This window comes from Staurois parvus, unplaced genomic scaffold, assembly GCF_062004578.1.
Source record: "Staurois parvus isolate SC_StPar_1 unplaced genomic scaffold, SC_StPar_1.0 ptg000349l, whole genome shotgun sequence".
In the NCBI taxonomy this organism is placed as follows: domain Eukaryota; kingdom Metazoa; phylum Chordata; class Amphibia; order Anura; family Ranidae; genus Staurois; species Staurois parvus.
In genome coordinates, this window is record NW_028318145.1 from 3035216 (window position 1) to 3058349 (window position 23134).

A 23134-nucleotide genomic window follows, 5' to 3' on the forward strand; every position below is an offset into this window, starting at 1 on the left:
TGTAAGCTAATGAGAAAGCGCTGTGCAGGAAGTGCTGGGCGTGGCAGGGTTTGTGTTGATGCGTGGTGGGTGGAGCCGGTGAGTGATGGCCAGCGCTGTATATTGAGGAGCTCATCTGTATTGAAGAGACCGGCAGTCCGGGGTAAGAGCCCCATGGGGTGTGAGATCATCATATACTGTCTATACAAGTGGTCAATACTCTGCTGGGAACATTTCCCCTTCGTTGGTGTGCTGGAAGGAATGGCTTAACTAACAATGGCACTGGATCACTGTGTACTGAATGACATCCGTACAGGGAAGATTCCTCTCCCCTTTGTTTATTCAGAGCTGAATTCTAAAATAAATATTGTCTAGATAAAAGGGATGTGTATTGTGACTTGACACTTGGTGTGATTTGTGTATTTCTTCCAGATCTGAGCAGCAATCCAGTGTGAAGCTTTGCCTCTGTAAGAGTTTCCCAGAGTTCTCATTTATTATTATTATACATGTAATAGCCCTCTGAAGTGCAATCTGTGTCAGGTGACTTTTCAGAGGGTGTTTGACAAGTGTTATGTTTTGATCCCTAAGTCCACACCACCACGCCTCAGCCGTGTGTGGGGCAGTTGCTGTGCAGCCCTGTTCACTTGAATGGGTCACCTTCGGTGGTTGGTATCACGGGACGAACAAGATAGATGGGGATCATTTTTGCCACACCCTGAAATAACGTTTAGGGAAGCGGCACAGAGCAAGCCTAATGCAGGCCATACATGGGTTGAAATTCGAACAAATTTTCTTTTGAAAATTGGAACTTAGAATTTTTGTTCAAATTTTGTACCATTAGTGGGTTGCAGCATTGGCTGAATATTATTATTATTCATCAAATTTGAGTGCTTGGGCATGTTGAAAATTTTTCGAAAAATGAATTTCTAATCAGTGATTGGAGAATTGTGCGAGAAATCTAATCAGAAACGAAATTAGTATGTGCTGTGACCTGGAAAGAAAAGAAGATTCCCTGCCACAGAAATTCTTTTCTTTAGCAACGAGGTGAAATTGAAGGCTTGATTGGTTGAATTTTGAAATCAATGGTGTCACCATCGAATAACAAAACGCACTAACCCATACTCATGTATGGTCTGCATAAAGGTGCACTAGTAATTGCATCTTGTAAGGCTTGTACACCCCCATACAGCTGCCTTTGGGGGGCAGTAAAAACACTGTTCATCTGCTCCCCAACTGTAATTGTTAACTAATGCAGGCCATATATGGGTCGAATTCTGAATAAATTGTTTTTAGAAAATTGGAAGTTTTGTGTGTTTTGTAATCCGATGGTGCCACCATTGATTTCAAAATTTGACCAACCAAGCCTTCAATTTCACCTTGTGTTGCTACAGAAAAGAACATTTGTGGCTGGGAATCTTCTTTCCAGGTCACAGCTCACGCTCATTTCTTTTTCGATTACATTTCTCACATGATTTTCCCATATTTGATTGGAAATGTGTTCGTTTTACAAAACATTTCCAACATGCCCAAACACCCAAATTTGATGGCCGCATGTAAATCGGCCCATGATGCGGCCCACTAATGGTGCGAAATTCATACAAAAGTTCTTAGTTACAATTCTTTCAGAATTTGACTCATGTTTGGCCTGCATAACCCTTTGCCTTTAAGGTTTGGGCTTTTTTTTTACTTGGGGGGGGAAATGGCAGAAGATATGCACACTAGTGCATGCTTAAGCTTGCTCAGTGCTGCTTTTCTTAAATGTTTGTCGGGTCGTGTGCAATGATGAGAGCAGAGTACATCCCATGATCCCCCTCCTTGGGACTACATGTCCCATAAGTCTAAGTGCCAATAAACCTGCATGCCCCGTATTAGTCCTCTGTTGCTGCCTGCACATGGCGACACAGGCAACCTGCTTGCAGTTTCTCTCCCATGTATGAGTGGCTCTATAGGACTCCATGATGCAGCAGAGCCACCCCAGAAGAGAAAAGCTGCAGCAGGCATCTTTGAACTGGCTTTAGAAAGAAGAAACGCTTTGTAAGAAGAAGCAGAAAAGGTAAGTCAGGGTTTAATAACACTTTAAATCTTTTTCACCATCATCTGATTATCTTGCTTTGCCTGTGTAGCTGTATTGACTTCTTATTTGATATGATGTTATATCGAAGCATAAATGGCTTCTCTTTGGCTCAGTGTTCTGTGCACAGTGATAACAGTGTTCAACCAGGTTCTGCATGGGTGAAGGGTACTATCTGAGACATCAAATCAATCTTTTTAAAGGCTGGGCATTATATTGTTTTGTTTTTGTCGTCAGTCCTAACCACAGGCAAAAAGTAAAAGAAGCCCCAGTCCCAATTAGAGCAGGATATATTTCTTGTTTCTCCAGGGGTTGCTGAAATACAGAATTATTCTTGCCATAATTCACGGTTCTGCAATTTTCCTCATTGTTTCTAGTTCTGACAATTAGTTTGCTGAAATTGCTTTTCTTGTTGGTCTCCAACACCATCTTTTACTGTGCAGGAGCATTGGCCACCACTGGTCCTGCATTGTACACAGTGGTGCAGGAGTGTCTGCTGACTCTGATGTTGAAGAGTAAAAGAATGGACAGTCAGCTGCTTTGAGATCCTGAATTAAAGTGTTACTAAACCCACAACAGTAAAATCAGTCTGTATATGCAGTAAAGCATGCAGGTCATACTCACTGTGGAAAGGGGTTCATCCTCTGCATTGTGTGAAAATGCTGTTTGATCCTGTCTTCTATGATCCTCCCCTTCTTCTACTGTCCCCAATCCATCATCTGATAGTACAAAGCTCTAGGAGTCAGTCTGCACATGCTCTGTTTAATGTGCATTTCTGAAGATTTTTTATTTTCCTTTGGGAGAGTGCATGTAATCAGCACAGGGCCAATTGGCACTGAGCAGACAAAGGGTCAGAGGTTTTGCAACCTCATAGGACAGTCAGAGCAGAGTGAAAACGCCTCCTACAAGCTTTAACCAGTTCTCAGCTGGGCACTGACAGAAGTCACGAGACTGCTCTAACTGCTGTTGAGAAAAGGTACTTAGCAGTTTATATTTTCTAAAATAATTGCATTTCCATGTTCTGTGTACTGTGGGAGACCAGATATAGTGAATGCAGGGTCCTGGGTTTAGGAATACTTTAAGGTATTACTCTGTTTTCAACATTCCTTAGTATAATTCGCATCAGCTGAAGGAGGTCATTTTTTTTTTCATATTAATTATGGCCGGAGTTCTGACTTTATTATGAATTATGAAGGTAGAGGGTTTTTTTTAAATCTTATTCCTGACTACCAAAAGTGTGCCCACTCCAGAACTGGTAGGTTAATAGAGTAGAGCTGATTGTTGAGTGTAGTGTGCTGGTAGTGAGGAACAGAGACAACAGGTACATACTTGTAGAGCACAACTGATTGTCAGAGTGGAGTTCTATGCAGGTATATGAACATATTCTGCATGCACAAATCCTACTCTGTCTCGAGAATCAAAGGATCATCTTCAAAGTATGTGTAATCCAACTCACTAAAATCTCTTATAAACGTTAAGATGTTCATTTTTTTTTTAATTCTTTTTAAATCTGCAGCCTTCATTTAAAATAATACCTGGTGATCCTGCCATAAAGGTCCTTGTGTAGGCGCTTCATGCTGTAGGATGACGAATCTTTCCCTGTCTCCCAATTGTATTTTCTGTGTTGCCTTTTGGCACATGGGCTTCTGTTGGAATCTACAAGTTGCCATTTTAGCACACATTATGCAGGCATGGTTCACAGTAAGCCCAGGTTGCAAAAAAGGATGAAAACAAGTATTTTATTTAAAAATCTAAAATTTCAATGCAAACATTTGCTGATATCTTTGCTTTGTTATATATTATTTTTTTGCAGGCAAAAATTTTTTGTAGTCAGCAAGTATGGGAGTTCAAGGACTCTGGAAGCTGCTTGAATGTTCTGGAAGACCGATAAATCCAGAGACATTAGAAGGGAAAATCCTTGCTGTCGGTATCCTTGACAAAAAGAACTTGTTTACTATTTCATGTGTGTGTCTTGTGTGTCTCTACAGATCAGGTAATTTTATTTTTTAATATTTATTTAAAAAAAAATAGCATACAAAACACAAGTTGAGGCATAACAGCCTTCACAGAACAACCGCATGAAATATGGAAATCTCATAAGAAAAAAAGTAGAAAGGACAAAACGGTGCATTCAGCCATAAAATGGCTATCAAAGTGGAGCATGACTACAATATTACTCTCAGGAGTGGCAGTATAGAAACATATATCTGAACATATACAACAGTACTAGCATGACCATGGACAACTGTTTCCAGGTGATTGGATCACTAACAACACAGGGATTCCTATTACTCAGGTTACCGGGGGGCATAACGAAGAAGGAGCAAGGGGTGGCTCGCCTCAATTATCTTAAGTTTGCCTAGGGAATTGAAGAGCTCAGCTTTCAAATACCAGTCAGCAGATCAGGTATTAATGGAGACAATGAAAGTGTGTACTTATGGGCAAAAAAGGTACTTTGTTTGTAATTTTAATTTGTTTATATTGGTTAAAGTTACCTTTTTATATAGTGCTGTACATATATTACAGTTTTTCGTGGGAATTCTAATTTGCTCCTTTTAGTTGGTAAAATAAAATCCAACTACTGTAGGCCTTGTGATGTACAAATCTGCTATATTTCCCCACCCGAGAGCCACATCTGCTGCATACGCCTTTAAGTAATTTGATTGCAACAAATTTGTAGCATGTCACAAGTGAGGCTGTAGGAGGATCTGATGTGTTTCAAAGCCAAGGACTGCCCAGTTACCTAGATTTACATTGCTGAGCATCTTAATCCAAGAAGTAGATGCTGAACCCGGCTATTTTAGAACAATGATGGCGCTGTACTTCTATAGAGAATCGCAGATGAAGGAATACTCGGGGGGTACTGTGATCTCTGTGAGAAATACACATTACGTAGCATGCATACACTTACCCTGAAAAAGTATATATGATGCTAGGTTCTTGTTAAAGCCTCCAGAATTCAAAATTGCTTTCACTGTTATAATCCCCTAGACTCTGTCACCTGAAGACACATCACTCATTAGGCCTTCTTCTCACATGTGATTGCCTGCAGACACCAGATTCCAACAGCAACAATCAGCGGATTCTTGTAGCTGGAATGACAGGTGTATTTGAATTGGAGCTCAGCCTGTACAAAGTAATGACAGACTGACAACAGCCATATCTGTTCACATGTAGCTGCACACCAAGTGGTCCCCTTCAGTTTGGGACAGATGTCTGAGCCTGGATGCAGTCAGATGTGCTTAGGCTTTGATATCTGTCCCTAACTGCAGGTACTGCTTGGTGTGCAACTGCATGCGAACAATGATGACTGCTGTAAACCTGTCATTATTTTTGTATAGGATGAGTGTCGACCGGTATTTGCATACACCTCTCATCCCAGCTGCAAGAATCCTCTGATACTTGCTGCTGTATTCCAGTATCTGCAGGTAATTGCTTGTGTGCAGGAGGCCATAGTGCTGCTGCTGCTGCCGCTGGTTTTGCAGGGGTATCATTCAGTCCGCTTCCTGTGAGCCCAGATTGTCATGGACACATCTCCAGGGAGTAAGCTCCAAGGAGCAGGGCCCTCCTAACCCTCTTGTATTGAATTGTATCGTTGCTGTATTGTCTCCCTTTTATATTGTAAAGAGCTAAGCAAACTATTGGCGCTATATAAATCCTGCAAAATAATAGTCACGCTGCTCAGTCCCGGCATATGTACTTTTTGCCACCAGAGAGAGAAAGAGAGGGCTGTGACATCACAAAGAGAAACAAGAGCTCCTATTAACATATGAAAACACAATGTAGCATGCATGCGCACATCACTCCCATACTTAAAAAGCCCTCCCTGGACCCCACCGACCTGAACAACTTAAGACCCATCTGCCTGCTGCCATTTACCTCTAAACTCCTAGAACGCTTAGTCCACAATCGCCTGAGCTCCCACCTCACCGACAACAATCTTCTTGATCCTTTACAGTCTGGCTTTCGCTCACTACACTCCACTGAAACTGCCCTACTAAAACTCACGAATGATCTACTAACTGCTAAAACCAATGGCCACTACTCCATACTCTTACTACTTGACCTCTCTGCGGCTTTTGATACGGTTGACCATCCCATCCTCCTCAAAAAACTCCACTCTCTTGGCCTCAGAGACTCTGTTCTCTCCTGGTTCTCCTCCTACCTATCACAGCGCTCCTTCAGTGTTACCTATAATGCTGCCTCCTCCTCTTTACTCCCTCTTTCTGTAGGGGTCCCTCAAGGTTCTGTCCTTGAACCCTTCTCTTCTCCATCTGCACCTCCTCTCTTGGTCACTTGATAAACTCCCACGGCTTTAAGTACCATCTCTATGCTGATGACACACAAATCTATCTTTCTACCCCTCACCTCACCCCTTCAGTCTCTACTCGCATTACTAACCTACTAAGTGACTTATCAGCATGGATGTCACTCCACTTCCTCAAACTCAATCTTTCCAAAACTGAGCTCTTAGTATTCCCTCCAGCCCGTGCCCCCTCCCCTAACTTCTCCATCAAGATCAATAACACAATCATCAGTCCCTCCCCTCATGCCAGGATACTAGATGTAACCCTAGACTCCCATCTGTCCTTTCAGCCCCAAATCATTGTCCAAATCTTGTAGACTTCACCTCCGCAACATCTCCAAGATACGACCGTTCCTAACCTCGGAAACCACTAAGCAACTTATTCACTCCCTTGTTATATCTCACCTTGACTATTGTAACTCCCTCCTCATTGGCTTACCTCATCACAGGCTATCCCCCCTTCAGTCTATCATGAATGCTGCTGCCAGACCCATCCACCTTACTAACTGTTCTGTATCTGCCACCCCTCTCTGCCAATCCCTCCACTGGCTTCCCATTGCCCAACGGATAAAATTCTAACAATAATGTATAAAGCCATTTATAACTACCCCAAATTACATCACCGATCTTGTCTCTAAATATCACCCAAACCGTACTCTCTGCTCCTCGCAAGACCTCCTACTCTCTAGTTCCCTTGTCTCCTCCTCCCATGCTCGTCTCCAGGACTTATCCAGAGCTTCCGCCATCCTCTGGAACTCTGTACCCCAATTTATCAGACTATCGCCTACTCTGCTCACTTTTAGGCAATCTCTGAAAACCTATCTCTTCAGGGAAGCCTATCCTCCCTCAGCTAACAATGGAATCTTCTACTCTTCCAACTAGTCCATCCCCCACAGTTACTACCTTTTGTACCACTAGCCCCTCCCTCCTAGATTGTAAGCTCCAAGGAGCAAGGCCCTCAACTCCCTCTTGTATTAAACTGTATTGTTACTGTATTGTCTCCCGTTATATTGTAAAGCGCTGAGCAAACTGTTGGCGCTATATAAATCCTGAATAATAATAATAATGTATGCTTACTAAAATTATAGGGAGGTTGTTGATTCTAGTAAATGCATATATATGAATTTTGATATATATTTACAGTTCAAAAAATGTTAACTTAACCATAGAGTAAGATATAAGTATTTGGCTGAATCAAGCAGTGAAAGGAGCTAGAGACCGCCAAGGTAATGCCATCCAAAATGCTCATCTGTTGACCTTATTCCATCGACTTTGCAAGTTGCTGTTTTTCAGAATACGCCCTATTTTTGTATTTGATGGTGAAGCCCCTCTCCTGAAGAAACAGACTTTGGTAAGTAATATTATTTTCCTATCTCCTCAAACAAAATGAGCTTTTATTCCCTGCCTTTAGGTCATCATGTGACTTCTTTCCATATTCTAACTCATTCTAACTAGAACAATCACAATAAATGTCTGCAATGGTGTGTCAAGTACTCACATTTATTCGCATAGAGAGTCTATCAGGGTATGTGCATAATTTCATTCTAGTGACTACAATTCTAACCACTAGAATGAATTTGCATGCTTGCACTTTCAGGCATGTAAATAAAAAAAAAATGCCAAAATACTCTTCCCAGAATGAGGGAATTGGGCATTTCTGTTTTACACCTTTGCTCTCTGCTGCTCTAGTAAACGGCACTAAATGTTCCCATGTAGATGGACACATTCAGGGAATGATATAAACAGTTCGCTAGCTCTATGGCACTATAAAATGGCCCTGCGCCAGATTCAAAAATCCTTGCCTGTTTTTGGTAGCTTTTAATATTGTGTGGCAGGTTCAGGTAGGTACTGCACCAAATTCAAGAATAATTACCTCCAACTCATAACTAACAAAAATGGAGGTAATTAGGAACAACTCTAACTTGGCACTTTGCATGTCCCTGTATGCTGTGTAGCAGAATAGAATATTTGCCGCCACTACCCCCTCCCTATCACTGGTTGTTAATGACAGTGTCAGCTTCACAGCCGACAGTCCCCTAGCAACCATTGACTATGCAATGAGTGGATCCTGATGGGGAAACTGAGACACTGGGGGAGATTTACTAAAGCTGATTCACTCAGAATCTCATGCACCTGTGGATGGTAGCCAATCAGCTTCTAACCTCAGCTTATTCAATTAAGCTTTAGCAATACAACCTGGAAGCTGATTGGTTTCCATGCAGAACTGCAGGAAATTCTGAATGAACTAGTTTTAAACCCTACTGTGTCCCCATTAAGTTTGCTGTTGCAGTGGTTGCATTCTGTAGCCAATAGCAGGCTGACTGTCTGTGAATCCCTCTCAGGCTCTGCCCCCCCACTTCATTATTTATTTGTTGCATGCTCATGTTGCCAGTCCCATTCAGGGACTGTCTGCCAGTTAATATCTACTTTCCTGTGTAATAACAAAGCCCAACTTGAAAATGTTCACCTATAACATGGCAATATTGATATAACTTATTAGCTATCTATTCCGCTCTGTCAGCCACTCATTGTCACCGTGGATATTCCTTTATGTCAATACTAGATACCAGAATGAGAGAGTGCACTTTTTTCCTAACATGACCTTGGAAAATGTGAAGGACTTTACCTATCTGAAAAGGCTGTGACTATACTAGAGGGAGAGATAAGTCATTTGAGACTATATGGCTATAGGCTTTACTTCCTAATAAATTGAACCTGTTCATATTCTTACTTTTATACAGGATTTATATAGTGCCAACAGTTTGTGCAGATCTATTTGATAATCACATTTTACATTCTCCTTTCAGGCAAAGAGAAGGCAGAAGAAGGATTTTGCAGCCACTGAAGCCAAGAAAACAAATGAGAGGTTGCTAAAGACCTTCTTGAAAAGACAAGCCATTAAAGCAGCTTTGTCCGGAAACAAGCAAAGGTTTGCATCTTACACTCATCTCATACTGTTGCAGCCAGTCATCCAATGTGAATGTCAGCATACAGTAATCTCACTTTGATTTTTTCCAGCAATGAGGAGTTTCCAAGTCTTTCTCATATAAGAAGAAAAGAAGAGGAGGATATTTATGCTCTAGCCCCCTTAGAAGAGAATGAGAAAAATAGGTACATTGTAAAACTCATCATCTGAATTTAGCATTTTATTAAGAAAATATACAAACATTTAGCATGTGAAAATTTTTAGAAGTTAGAAGTGCACTTTCAATGTACTCTGTAAAACTATGGAACACTGTTTATACCAGCCTTTCTCAACTTTTTTTACTCCAGTGGAACTCATGTAATAATTTTAAGGTCTAGGGAAACCTGTGCCAAATAATTGATTGGGCATTAATTGGAAAAATGGCCCTGATATTAGTGGTCTATAGAAAGCATGCTCCCCCCTTAGAATGGTGATCAGAATGCCACCCTTACAGACAGGTAAAAAGACATTTGGTGTTATGTTGCTGGCCCTTCCAAGTGGCATTGGCTTTGGAATTATGCTAGTACCATCAGATGGGAGGTCAGTCAGCTACAGCTCACAGAACCCTAGTTTAGAATGGCTGGTTCATGCAATTTTATCATATTTCAGGATTGATTGTTCTAACGAGCAAATCCTTCCTTCCTATATATCCCTTATTTTCCTTGCACAAGAGCAGCGGCCAGCTCAAATGTCTGTTGGTTCAGCAAATACTGAACTTTATAGAACATCTCTAAATTGTGCATTCTGTGTTCATTAGTACACATTTTGTAAATGTCTTCACATCATTAAACATTTTCTGCACATCTTTTAAACAGGCATATTCAATATATCTTGTTTTACTTGCTTTATCTTTAGTTCTGAAGAGGAAGAAGAGAGAGAATGGGAGGAGAGAATGGACCAGAAGCGAATTCTTCAGGTTTGTTTGTGGTGGTTTTTTTTTTTTTTTTTTTGTTTTTTTGTTTTTGTTTTTTTGCTTTAGTGGACTTTCTAAAGCTTCTTGAAATCAGGCCGATAATGCTCATCCCTAGTGTTTGAATTACTGTAAATTTGATGTTGCCATTTACAAGCAATAGGCTTATGGATAAGCCCAGATGGGTGTCTTTTCTGTCATATCTGACTCTTTTCATAGGTGTGCCATAGGCAGGGACTCCTTCCGTCTTATGGCGGAGAAAACATTCACTGCATGCAAGGACCAAGTTGTTATCCACAGCGCATGCATAAAAGTTATGGTAAAAATGTGGTTCAAATATCACGTCTGATGTTTCCCTACATCACAGAACATTCAAATTATAAAGCCTAAATTACACAGGCTTTTACAAGCAACATGCAGTTATACAACTTAAAAAAAAATTAAATAAAATAACTTCAAATGATTATGAATTCCATTTGTGAACTGCTCCTATCGACTTCTCAATTTAACACTAGACTGTGACTGCTTGGGTACAATATTATTTGTTACAAGGCACCTAGCAATTGCCAATGTAATTAAAGTACTCTTTCTTTATTAATGGTGCTATGTGGTTTGACACCAGTCAACTTTACCAAGTGATGGGTATTTTTTTTCTTTCTAATTAATTAGGAAGAATTTTTTGCTGACCCTCATTCAGTGGATGTAGACTCTGAGGATTTTAACAGCCTTCCTCCTGAAGTGAAACATGAAATCCTGACTGACATGAAGGAGTTCACCAAGCGAAGGAGGACATTGTTTGAAGCCATGCCAGAGGTATAATGACAAGTTTGATCAATACAGGTTAACATTATGTCATATGCAACGAACAATATCTATTGTCATGGTTGCAGGAGCCTGTAAAGCATTGCACCAGCGATCAGTAGAACGCTGGTGCCATGCAGGTCTCCTGCAGATCTGTCAGTATACCTGCTTGCCCGTATGGGATGTACAGGCAAGCAGATATACTGACAGGAAGATTCAATAAACTACTACGGAGCTCCACAGAGCCTTCACCTTTTGTCAGCATGTAGGGAATATTGTTGGCCATACACTGTGCAACATAGTCAAGGTGTCATTACAGAAAAGAAAAAGAAAAGGAATCCAGCTGCACCCCCAAGACTTAAATGCTGATTGTCAGCGCAGTCAGCTTTTTTTTTTTATTTGGACATGTGCAGTGTGTGGGGTAGACAATGAGCCCCTTCTGGTATCTAGAACCTGGCCCAGTGTCCTCAATTTAGTCTTGTGAGCAGTGAATTCCAAATTTGATAATAGTTAGATCGGTTGCTCTTGTAAAATACTGCATAAGCTGCAATACACTGTAAATTAAATTGTAAGCGTGTGTACAGTATAATATAAATGTTGTTTAACCGCCTTCTGCCCGCCATATAAGGAAATGAAGGGTCGGAGCTCTCTTGTTCTGGGATATGACGTTCTCCCACTCTAGCGATGTGGCGATCAGTGGTGCACTGTGTCCCTAGGACACGGCGGATCACTGATTCTGGTAAAGAGCTGATGACGTAAGCTCTACCATGTCATCAGCTGTGTCCAATCACATGTAAACGGGAAATGCCGGTTATCGGCAGTCCTCTCCTCACGCTGAGCCGGTAAGCAGGGACATCTACACTGATCAGGGCTCTGATCATCAGTGCCCTGATCATCAGTGCTGCCTATCAGTGCCACATATCGGTGCCCATCAGTGATGCCTGTCAATGCCCATCAGTGCAGTCAATCAGTGCCTATCACTGCTGCCTATCAGTGCCACATATTGCTGCCTTTCAGTGCCCATCAGTGATGCCTGTCAATGCCCATCAGTGCTGTCTAGCAGTGTCTCCTCATCAGTGCCCATCACTGCCTCCTATCAGTGCCACATATCATTGCTGCCTTTCAGTGCCCATCAGTGATGCCTGTCAATGCACATCAATGCCGCCTAGCAGTGTCTGCTCATCAGTGCAGTCTATCAGTATCCACCAGTGCCCATCAATCATGCCTGTCAGTACCCATCAGTGCCACCTATCAGTGCCCATCAGTGCAGCCTCACCAGTACACATCAGTGAAGGCGAAAAATTACTTATTTACCAAATTTTAGAACAGAAACTAAGAAAAACTTTTTTTTTTATTTTGTCTTTTTTAGTTTGTTTAGCAAAAAATATAAAACGCAGTAGTGATTAAATACCACAAAAAGAAAGCTCAATTTGTGGGAAAAAAAGGATGTGAATGTCATTTGGGTGCAGCGTTGCATGACCGCGCAGTGCCGTAACTCAAAAAATGGCCTGGTCAGGAAGGGGGGGTAAATCCTTATGAGAGCAAGCGGTTAATGATGAAGTAAAAATTAAAAATCACAATAGTATGTGCCAAAAATTTGTAATAAACTATACTCTGGTACTTATGAGCTTAATGACATGAAGATCGCAATTTGCGTTGCCAATATATTTAATATACCAACATTTTACTGTGTATAGTAGCCATTCTCTGCTGGTTCTGCTAACCTTAGGAACCAGCAGGAGTTGGTGCCCAATAAAGAACAGGACAGACACCAGCTCATGGCATTGGGAAACGTATGCGCAGGAGTATCATGGTCAAGGGGCTTGTTCTCTAGATGTAGTCCAGGCCTCTTTCAACTTAAGGAAACTGACGGCAGTAAAAGAAGCCTTGTTAACCTTCCAGGCTATTGTCATAAAACATGAAGTTCAGGTCTTCTCTGACAACACTACTATAATCGCTTACTTCAATCGATAAGGTGGTACTAGATCACCCACTCTGTTGCAGGTAGTCCAGGAGATCCTGGGTTGGACAGAGGTAAATATTGCCTTTTATCTCTGCAGCCCACATAAAGGGCTCCTAAAACCTGATTGCAGATTTCCTCAGTTGCCATCTGTTTTGCCACAGCAAATTGGAGCTGGATCAAGTTGTTTTCTTGGTAGCTGAAGCTACATACAGTTTATACAGCTCACACAGCAGGCATATCTAGTAGAGAAGGTAATAAACAAACTATTTAAACTTCACTAAAAGCTGGAAATCTGCTTTCAAGATGTAATAACAGTCAGAATCTCTGGTAACTTTGTAGCACTCTCTAGCAGTCACTTATATTTACTGGGACTTGGTAGCAGTTCCTGTCATGAGAAGCTCTTCTAATTCTTGTTTGAAATGGCCTTCAGCAGTCCAGATGGGGTTTAGTGAGGGTTGCTGTGTAGGTTGGGCATGGCAATTGGACACCGGCAGATTGCAGGTAAGTATGTGGGTCAGTGTCTCCATATACTGCATAGATTTCTAGTTCAGGGGCTTCATTGACCAATCTGGGCAGCATTATTTCTATTTCATCTTTTTTGCAGTGTTACGGATTTCATTTCTACAAATATTAAGCCTAAAATGGAAGTGTTAAAACATACAGTTGACCTTGTAAGATGATGACACTGATGTGCTCTTTTGAAGGGCTCTGATGATTTCTCCCAGTATCAGCTGAAAGGACTGCTGAAGAAAAACAATTTGAACAGGTGCCTCCATAATGTGCGGAAAGAGATGAGCCAGCAGCACGTGGGAGAGGTCCGTGCTCAGTTTGAGACAGAAGGGGGATTTATGAGAGAGGTTGAATCTAACCGTCTGGTCTCAGAAGACTCTTCTCATTATATTCTAATTAAAGGTATATGTAAACAGAGCAAAAATGCCTATGAATTGCCACCAGATGTACAATATCATATGAGACTATTTTCTTCATGAATGCACAGCACTATTTTTGTTAAAGCTCAACTGAATCCTCTGATATTATTACTATGATGCAGTAATACAATGGCTTTTTTTTTTTTTTTTCTATTTGTAATTTTCTTTTTGCTGCAGCAAGGGGTGAAAACACCCTTTTCTAGCTGCACACTGACCTCTGCTCAACAGAGGGCCGTGCTCTGGGTCTTAAGCAGTCTGACATACCTCTCTGGACAGTTCCAGTCAACAGTGCTGCTTAGGAAGCATGCATGCCATTGATATATATATATATATATATATATATATATATATATATATATATATATATATATATATAATTTTTTTTTTGTATGTGTATTCACACTGTCAAAAACAAAAAATCCTTTAATTTTAACTGGCAAAACAAACTAAGCAGAGCCAGAAGAGAGGGGATTACTTAGGGCTAGTGGCGAAAATTAGGGGCAGTCAGGAATTAACTAGGAATGACTTTTAAATAATATAGATAGACTGTGAATTGCTTTTCGTGACATGCAGCTTATACTATATTTTAAAGTTTTTGTATACATATTAACAAGCACTAATGCTTAAATACTTATTCCCGACGATCTTTGTTGAAACAACTGCTGTTGGTCCTAGGTCCTAAAAAGGTTAATAAATGTACAATATTAAAAGGAAGTGCTTTCGTTAATACTTGATTTTCATATGCCTTTCTAATTTTAGGGATTCAGTCAAAGACTAAAGATAAAAAAGAGGCTAATACAGAAGGAGCAACACCCTCTAGTTCAAATGATACAACTCCAAAAACATTCCTTGATTTTAAGTTGGCATCTGCTCATAAATCGAAGAAAACTAAGGAACCTGTTACAGAAGTTGCACCACCCTCCCCAAGGACACTGTTTGCTATCCAAGAGGCAATGTTAGAAAATAGCTCTGATGAGGAAGTTCATGATAGTAAGGTCACAAAAAATGACCCTTCTGAGCCTGTCTGTAAAATAGATGGCAGTGTCTCACCAAGGACCCTACGTGCAATTCAACAAGCTCTTACTGAGGATGAAGAAATGGTGAACAAGAAGAGGTCTGTTGAGATAATTGATGAAGATCATGAACAGCCGAGAGCTAAAGTACTGATTATCAGCAGTTCAGATGAGGAGGATGCTTCTCTGGTCACTCAGTATGGAGCACAAAGAAACCCTATCATACCTGTAGCAAATGATGAATTGTCACCAAATCCTGTCCAGAATAATATAAGTACTATGAATGAGAAATCGCCACCTAATTTGGTACCTAACCTGAAACAAAATGAACCACTTCAAAAATTGGTTGGATCTCGAATAGAAAGAGTAGATTTCAGTGCACATGCAGTAAAGAGAAATCTCTTTCATTCACAAGGCACACCTTTGACAAATCTTTCAAGTAGTCTTGGTGCATTCTCTCCTATGAAGCCTTCTCTGGCATTGGAAAGCCACCAACTAGATGCATCTAAAAATTTAGAAAATGCTATCTTCATTCCTTCTGAAGCAGAGACCGTTAAAATAAAAAAACATAGCCAACCTAATGTTCATACAGCTAGCAGTGAAAGTGAAATAAATCTTCGGCCATCAGCTGGTCAAGTAACAAGTAGCATCCACGAACCTGTGTTGTCTACATCAGGGCTGTTTTCTACAACCAACAAGCCATCAACTGAAGTGAACACTGAAGGCCACAGTCCACTGGATGTGGTCCTACAAGAACAAAATGTCATAGAGTCCAAAGTGGAGGGTTCCAGCAGTCAGCAGCCTTCTTCCAAAAATATTCCAGACAATTCTTATATGCCTATGACTCCAGAAAGTATTCCTGTTACTGAAGGAGAGTCAGACATAGAAAAAGAAGTGGATTCAGATTCTGATGGTAAGTAGTCATTGCCTTTATTGGCATTTTTACTGCTTGTCTGATTGTGTATGAATTTGTTTTTTGCTGTTTAGTGATAATTAGTAACTGTTCTATATGGGAAGATTTTACGTTAAGGAACATTACATTCTGTAGGGGACAAACGCATGTCCAAACGACCAATTAGTCTTGAGTTTTGTTAATAAAAATAAAAGCAATGTTTCTCCATGTTTTTTGATGTGCTTTCTAACCCTAGGTATCAGGTCCGACCTGCCCCGTCCCCTCCTCCTGTAGCTGATCTGACAACAGCTATGAAGGAGACTGGTTCATAACTGCAGCTTTTTCTTGGCTTTTCTTGCACTTTTCCGAGACAAGCAACAGTAAGAAGAATCCAGAGAAAAGGGATGGTGTCAGCCTCTGCATCCTTTTGCCAGTGCTTTTCTCAGGAAAGTGTTCACAGTTGAGACAAGTTGCATCTATGAATTAGCCATCTCTTTCATAGCTGTTCTAAAACTGGCTACTCCAGGAGGGGAGGGGGCATGTCAGACCTCATAACTAGAGTTAGAAAGCACTTAGAAACATGAGACAAAGTACTGCATGTACTTTGTCCCATACGGTACAGAACTGTAGAATTAAAATGATGATTGATCTTTTTTTAAATTTAAATTTTTTTTTGTTTTGTTCTTTCATAAGGTAGCTTCATTGAAGTAGAGAGTGAATTGGCTGATGGAAACTCCCAGTTGGTGCAGGCACCAGAAACTTCCAAAAATCTTGTTCCTGTAACAGCCATTATGGGATCTGATGTTACCAATACATCACATAGCTCTGGCACAAAGATAGAGATGACTCTTGCAGAGAATCACAATGTACATGGCCAGGATGTTGTAATTCAGCAGAATGAAGAATCAAGAGACGAGGAAGATGCAGTCAATGACTGGCAAGACATAAGTATGGTAATGAAGCTTCCTGTTCAGACTTGAGCAAGCAGTTTGTATGTGACATTTCTTAATGATCACCAAACTTTTAAATCTCCCTGTGTTGTTTTCTTGTTCCAAATACTGTAATTGTAGTATTTTATGCTTTATTGGTGGAGAAGGCACAATTGGTGAATGAAAGTTACTAGTTGCATAGTGTTAATGAATCTGAAATACAACATAGAGTTGAAAAAATATTTACACATATTTTTATAGATGACATACTAAGCGTATGGGTAACATACATCAGAGTTATATGTTTGTAGCTACATCCCTTAATAAGAGTGTTTAAACAAAGAACATTTTGAAAGATTGGACTTTTGTGGTACTCCATACAGTAATTGTATACCTCTATGTACAAGTAATGAGGCCAGTAGCGTATCATCCATGTGCGCAGGGTGTGAGGTGCACACAGGCACCGAGGAAAAGGGGGGGCCCACTGTGCCCTGTCACACACTGCACAATGGATGATATGCAGTTCTCCTCATGGCCACGCCCGTTCCTTTTCCCATTCTCCTGCTGCAGGGACCCTCTGTGCAGTGCTGGAACAGGGGCAATGCCAAATGGGCACCATGCACGGTGCCCTGGCCATCTGTCCTCTATGAACCGAATACCTTCCCCTGTCTATCTACACTGGGAGTAGCGGAATGTCCCCGGAGTGCCCTATAGTGTCCTGTGCTGGCCTCGCTCTGCCTTCCCTGCTATACCAGCCATCTGTTCCTTGCCCGGGCTTCCTGGATCCTAGCAAGGGTGAAAGCCTGGGAGCATCATCAAGCACGAGCAGAAGTTGGGGGGGCGAGTAGGGCAGGGTGTCGGGTGCCCAGATCTCCTCCACTGTCTATGTGCCACTTTTCCCCCTCTGATCTGATGGTCCTGGTGACATTGGCTGTTGAAATCAGTGAAGGGGGGGGGGTCCTCTGGCCCAGTCACTGCTGGACCTTGTAGTCCTGAACACTGTTGATGATAACACAGAGGGAATGGTGTTATCTCCAGTATTATTGATAGCCTGATATCACAGGAGGGGGCTGAGGCTGTACCAGATTGTAAGCTCTGTGGTCCACCCAGGGTGACCGGAAGATCCACCACCCTGCAAGGTGTTGGCTTATCACTCAGCTGTTGTAGCAGTACCAGCGTGGGGTGGCTAGAGGCTTTAGGGGTGGGGACCTGCAGCAGGACCAGTTTGGGGTGGCTGGCGGGTGGGCTAGTATTACCAGTATGGGGTTGCTGGAGGCTGGTGGGGTTGGGGCTACAGCAATACCAGTGTGGGGTGTCTGGGGAACAGGGGGGCTTCAGCTGTACCAGTGTGGGGTGCGGTGGGGGGCTACAGCTGTACCAGTTTGGGGTGGCTGGGGGGTGGGCTAGCAGTACCAGCATGGGGTGGCTAGCAGTACGAGCTTGGAGTGGGGGGCTACAGAAGTACCAGTGGGAGGGCACCAAAATGCACCTTCACCTATCACCACTTTTATGCCCTGGCAGGGCTGTCTTTAATGGCTGTGGGGCCCAAAGCAGCTGCTGGTGGTTTGTGTGAAGGAAGCCTGACTTGTGACAGCGAGAACCTTAGCGGCAGGAATCGTGCGCTGCACAGAGTGCCTTGATCCATTATTTCTACCTTCCGTATCATCTAATGATAACAGACAACAGTATAGGAATTCAAATAAAGAAACCAATTAATGTAATGCCGTAACTGAGACATGGTCGGGGACTATGCAACGCATTTCTTGGTTCAATGTTCATTTCATCAAGGGATATGGCTTCATTTATACAAAGACTGCATAAAGAGAAGATCTGTGGGAAGGACTCAGCAGGTTCTCTCACTACAGGCTGTCTGTGGAAAATACAGGAGGGGGTAAATACAAGACCAGTCACACTGCACAAGAAGAGAGCGCATCTGCGACCAGTCTATACTAAAGGAAATGCTTGCACAGAGTCAAAGTACAGGAATTGTGTAATGCTGAATCCCTGCACAAATCTGGAAGAAATACACAACATAATTCAAGATTAAAGTAAGCTTAGACCTGTCTTCAGGCTAAACAATATTTGTTTAGCCTGGAGTTCAGCTTTAACTTTGCACGATAATTTTGTATATTTTAATGAAAGGACTTTTTTTATACTGAGATTGGAGATTTCTGTGTAGATCACATTTCTGAGTATAAGTCAAAGTAACATTCTCACAGCCATTTTTCAGATTTCTATATGTCTTGTTAGGTTACACAGCCTATGCTCCAAGTGTGCTTGTAAAGACTCTTGATTCATTGTGTTATAGGGGATTCAAGTTGTTGAGAAATACAGTAAATACTGTTGCTGACCTTCTTCTAAAAACCCTGATCATCTGGCTGTCTCTGGCGCCAGTACTCAGTACAGTTGCTTACCTGAAGCAAGAATGCAGATTGGAGAGTCACAATCAAGGCAAAATTGAGCATCTGCATGCTTGTTCCAGTTTGGTACTAAAACTATTGGAATAGCATGACAGCTGTCACCTAGCATTTTCAGAAGAGGTCAGTAATGGCAGCCTCCATGTTATCACGCTACTGGTTTCATTTAAGGTAAATTATCTAAATTTAACATACCACTCTATTGCCTCCTAAATGTTGATGAATGTATTGTGCCATTAGATTTTTGACATGTTACTGCTTTTTTTCTCTGTTTTGCGCAGGAAGAACTGGAGACGCTGGAGAATAATTTATTTGTTCAGCAAACCTCCCTCCAGGCACAACGGCAACAGCAGGAACGTGTGGCTGCATCTGTTACAGGACAGATGTATCTAGAAAGCCAGGTTAGTGTTGTCATCAGTTATCTAATACACTGTCTGCCTCTTCTGTTCTTCCGCTCTCCACATTTAAACCATCCACTGATGTATATGTACATTAATCCTAGCCCAAATTGAACTGAGACAAAGCTGTAATCACAATTACAATGTTTTAAATCATTTCCACTCCAACAACATAAAATGTTAATGTTTGTATAAAATTAACCCATCCTTTCTAATATTGACTATGATTAGCGGGTGTGTGTGTGTGTGTGGGGGGGGGGGGTTGTGTGTGCCTTTATTATTACCAACTGAACAGACTCGGTGCTGTAATAAGAAAAAGGGCACTGTCAGCATTATTAGTGGAGGAGTGTTATAAAGTACTAAAAATACTAGAAGTGAAACTCCTATTACAAGGGATGCCTAAAAGCCGACTGCAGCCATGGGAAGACTGTTTGGAAAAGCAGCCTTTCCCATAAGCAGGAAATATTTATAAGACACACAAACGTATTTTGTGCTATTTACATTTTTTATAAATTAGAATTTTCTATTTGAAGGCTCTGCAACATTCAAGGTGAAGAAAAAAATTAAGAACTGGCAAGTGAAAGATCCTATGCTTTATACACTCTATAGTGTGTCTGTGTAAGTTCTGCCCAGGGAATATGTGGTATATTCAGATTCACAGAAGAGTGTGACCTAGGGGGGCAGCATTAGCTGCCCTCTTTCAGACTAATGCTTTAATAAATGCAGGTAATATCTGGCCCAATGATTTCTCCATCCCTACCAAAAGCCTTGCTTCAGTTTTTTTGGTTTTTTTTGTATTCTTTTACTGTGGATTCTTCCATAGATATTGTAATTTAAACATTACTAAAGCCTTATGTTGCAGTTGTCCGAGTATAGTTTTCCACAAACATTGTGCTTTTTTGTATGTTTTCTAGGAACTCTTACGCCTGTTTGGCATCCCCTATGTTGTTGCCCCTATGGAGGCAGAAGCTCAGTGTGCAGTTTTGGATTTAACTGACCAGACTTCAGGGACTATCACAGATGACAGTGACGTCTGGCTTTTTGGGGCCCGACATGTCTACAAAAATTTTTTCTCTCAGAATAAATATGTGGAGTACTACCAGTTTTCTGATATTCAGAATCAGTTGGGTAAGTCATTTAAAAGACAGATGCGTTTTAATTAGTGTTAAAGGACTGATGCCTGATCAGAACACAGGCTGTAATAGCTAAATAACGACGCGGCATAGTATTTTGCTCAAACTCTTCTAATTTTTTTTAACTGCACTAGAAAAACATGTTCAGGGGTCTCATTGGTTGCTAACAGCAGTCCATGCATATTTCTAATTCTAGATTTTATAAATAAAGCCCAGCATAAGAAAAAAAGAAGGCAGTTTCTGGCTCTCAGATCAATAAAAAAATCTCTGATCCCTTCTACAAAAGGACCTAGTGGAGTTTATCCTGAACGCCAATCTGGGGACAATATACACAAAGACATCCACCTAACCCACCTTTTACATCCACATAACATCTCTGGATTCCTTCTGTCCCTTGATTATTTACAAGGTGTTTGACTCCCTTTTCTGGGACATATTACTGTATTTTCTACAGTGATGGGGTTTCGGGGAATAAATACTCTCATGGTTATCTGCACTATACTCTACCTCTTCTGCGACTGTCAGATACGTTGGATACTATTTGCATCCTTTCCACATTTTCTGTCCCTTATCCTCACCTCAATCCATCTTTCCCATTGAACCCTTGGCAATAGCGATCAGAGACAACCCAGATGTTGTTGGGAGTCTGTAATGCTGGACTCTACTCCAAGGCTAACCTATTTTTGAGCAAAACTCCTATAATCCCCGCCAACCCTCTCACTACCCTTATGAATCTCCATCAAATTCATATTCAGTTTGTCAACTCTTTGGCCTCACAGTAAACCAAACTAAATCTAAATAACTCTAAATATCACACTTCCAAGAGGTGGTTTCCTATATTCAATCTCATTTTTCCCTACAACTGTGTGACTTTGATGCTGGACTATTTGTCTATCGAACTGAGCTCTCACTATGCTTTGTTACTTTCTCCAAATTATAACCCTCTGCTGAGATCAATGGATGGAAATTTCCATCCCTATTGTGGAAAAACAATCTTCCCTGACAATTAATGTGTTTTTTCTCTCTACACTTACTGCAGAAACAAATTCTCTCTTTTTACCAGGGCCTACAAACTGGGGTCCTCTGTACTACCATTTTTTGGCACACAGACTACAGCGAGGCCCAATGTAGAAAGCTACTTAAAAGCTTCACAAATCACTCAGCTTTCCTTAATACATACATATTGGAGGTAGCCTTTTGGACGCTCTTGGAACTGCTAAATTGCAGCTCCATCACAATTATCACTTTGTCTGTCAACGCTTCCTAAGCCAGCTGATGCTGCACAGTCTGAAACTTTGGGGCTCAATTCAGTATTCAGGTAAGTTAATGTTCCCCTTTCTTATTCCTGATTATTAACAATCCACTATTCCTTACCGGGTATAGAGCAGCCAAGGTCTTTTGATTGGTGGGCTACTCACGGCTTTACTCTTACACCATTTTCTGATGCTATGCTCCTTCCCTGCCTTGACAACCTTGCAAGAATATCACAAAGCACCTCAAGCGGGATACTACCACTGTTTCCATCTCCAGAATTGGATCTCCTCCATCAGAGAGAATTCAAAGTTCCTGTATACAATACTGGATACTATGTACCTGTTTTCCAGAATCCCTCAGACTTGTATTTCTCCTTCTAAATGAGCAAGGACTCCTCCCACCCATTTCATATGTTCAGAAATGGGTGTGGGATCTCATCGACCCCTTGGAAGTGGTGGCAAAATCTGGTCTAGAATATTGACTGGTGCCTTTAAATCAACCATCCTGGAAACCGTTTTATAAACTTCTGTTTTGATAGTATTGGGTACCAACTCGAATAATTCATGCCAACCCGAATTACAGTGATAGATACTTCATGGGGTATTGTCATGGTTCACCTCACACGCCCACAGCGACTAGCTAACCGAGGCGCGTACGTGCGGCCGTGACTTGGGTAAAGAGGGAATAAGGGGGACTTAATCTGAATATATATACATATATAAGACCGGCCGTGATACACTTTCACAGCCCGCACTACCTCTTGGCCACCACCGGAGGGAAACTAAAATCCAGCTGGCTGACCACACACACTGGCAGACGCGATCTTACATACAATCTGGTGCACTGATTAGGGTTGAGGAGCAGCCTAGCAATCACACACCCTTCTAGGATTCCTCCAGCTATCCTACAAGCCAGAACGCCGGTGTTAATCACTCTTCCACTGTCCACACACCCCCACACCAGCCACACCACAAACTGTAGCTTGCCACCACCTAACAGTTTATCTGCAGAATGGTCTGTTGGGACAGCACACACACCCAGATCTCCGTCTGGCAGATCTGCTACCTTTACAATCTGCACACAATCTGCCAACACACAGTGCAATTGCATACAGATAGGCAATGAACTTGACCGAGCATTTAAAGACCCTAAAATACAATACAATCTAATCTCT

At 41.5% G+C, this 23134-nt stretch overlaps 1 protein-coding gene across 1 annotated transcript in view; it reads left to right on the plus strand.

Annotated features, from left to right (window-relative positions):
- Window positions 1-48: 48 nt before the first annotated feature.
- The window catches only part of ERCC5 (ERCC excision repair 5, endonuclease), a 49599-nt gene continuing 26513 nt past the window's right edge, over window positions 49-23134 (plus strand). Inside the window, exons 1-12 of the mRNA XM_089684528.1 lie at window positions 49-142; window positions 3864-3977; window positions 7532-7707; window positions 9164-9285; window positions 9375-9467; window positions 10177-10237; window positions 10901-11044; window positions 13700-13907; window positions 14684-15850; window positions 16523-16782; window positions 19457-19576; window positions 20488-20701. Of these exons, the coding sequence (XP_089540654.1) occupies window positions 3890-3977; window positions 7532-7707; window positions 9164-9285; window positions 9375-9467; window positions 10177-10237; window positions 10901-11044; window positions 13700-13907; window positions 14684-15850; window positions 16523-16782; window positions 19457-19576; window positions 20488-20701 (2653 nt within the window). The 5' untranslated portion in view covers window positions 49-142; window positions 3864-3889. The remainder of the gene's footprint in view (window positions 143-3863; window positions 3978-7531; window positions 7708-9163; window positions 9286-9374; window positions 9468-10176; window positions 10238-10900; window positions 11045-13699; window positions 13908-14683; window positions 15851-16522; window positions 16783-19456; window positions 19577-20487; window positions 20702-23134) is intronic.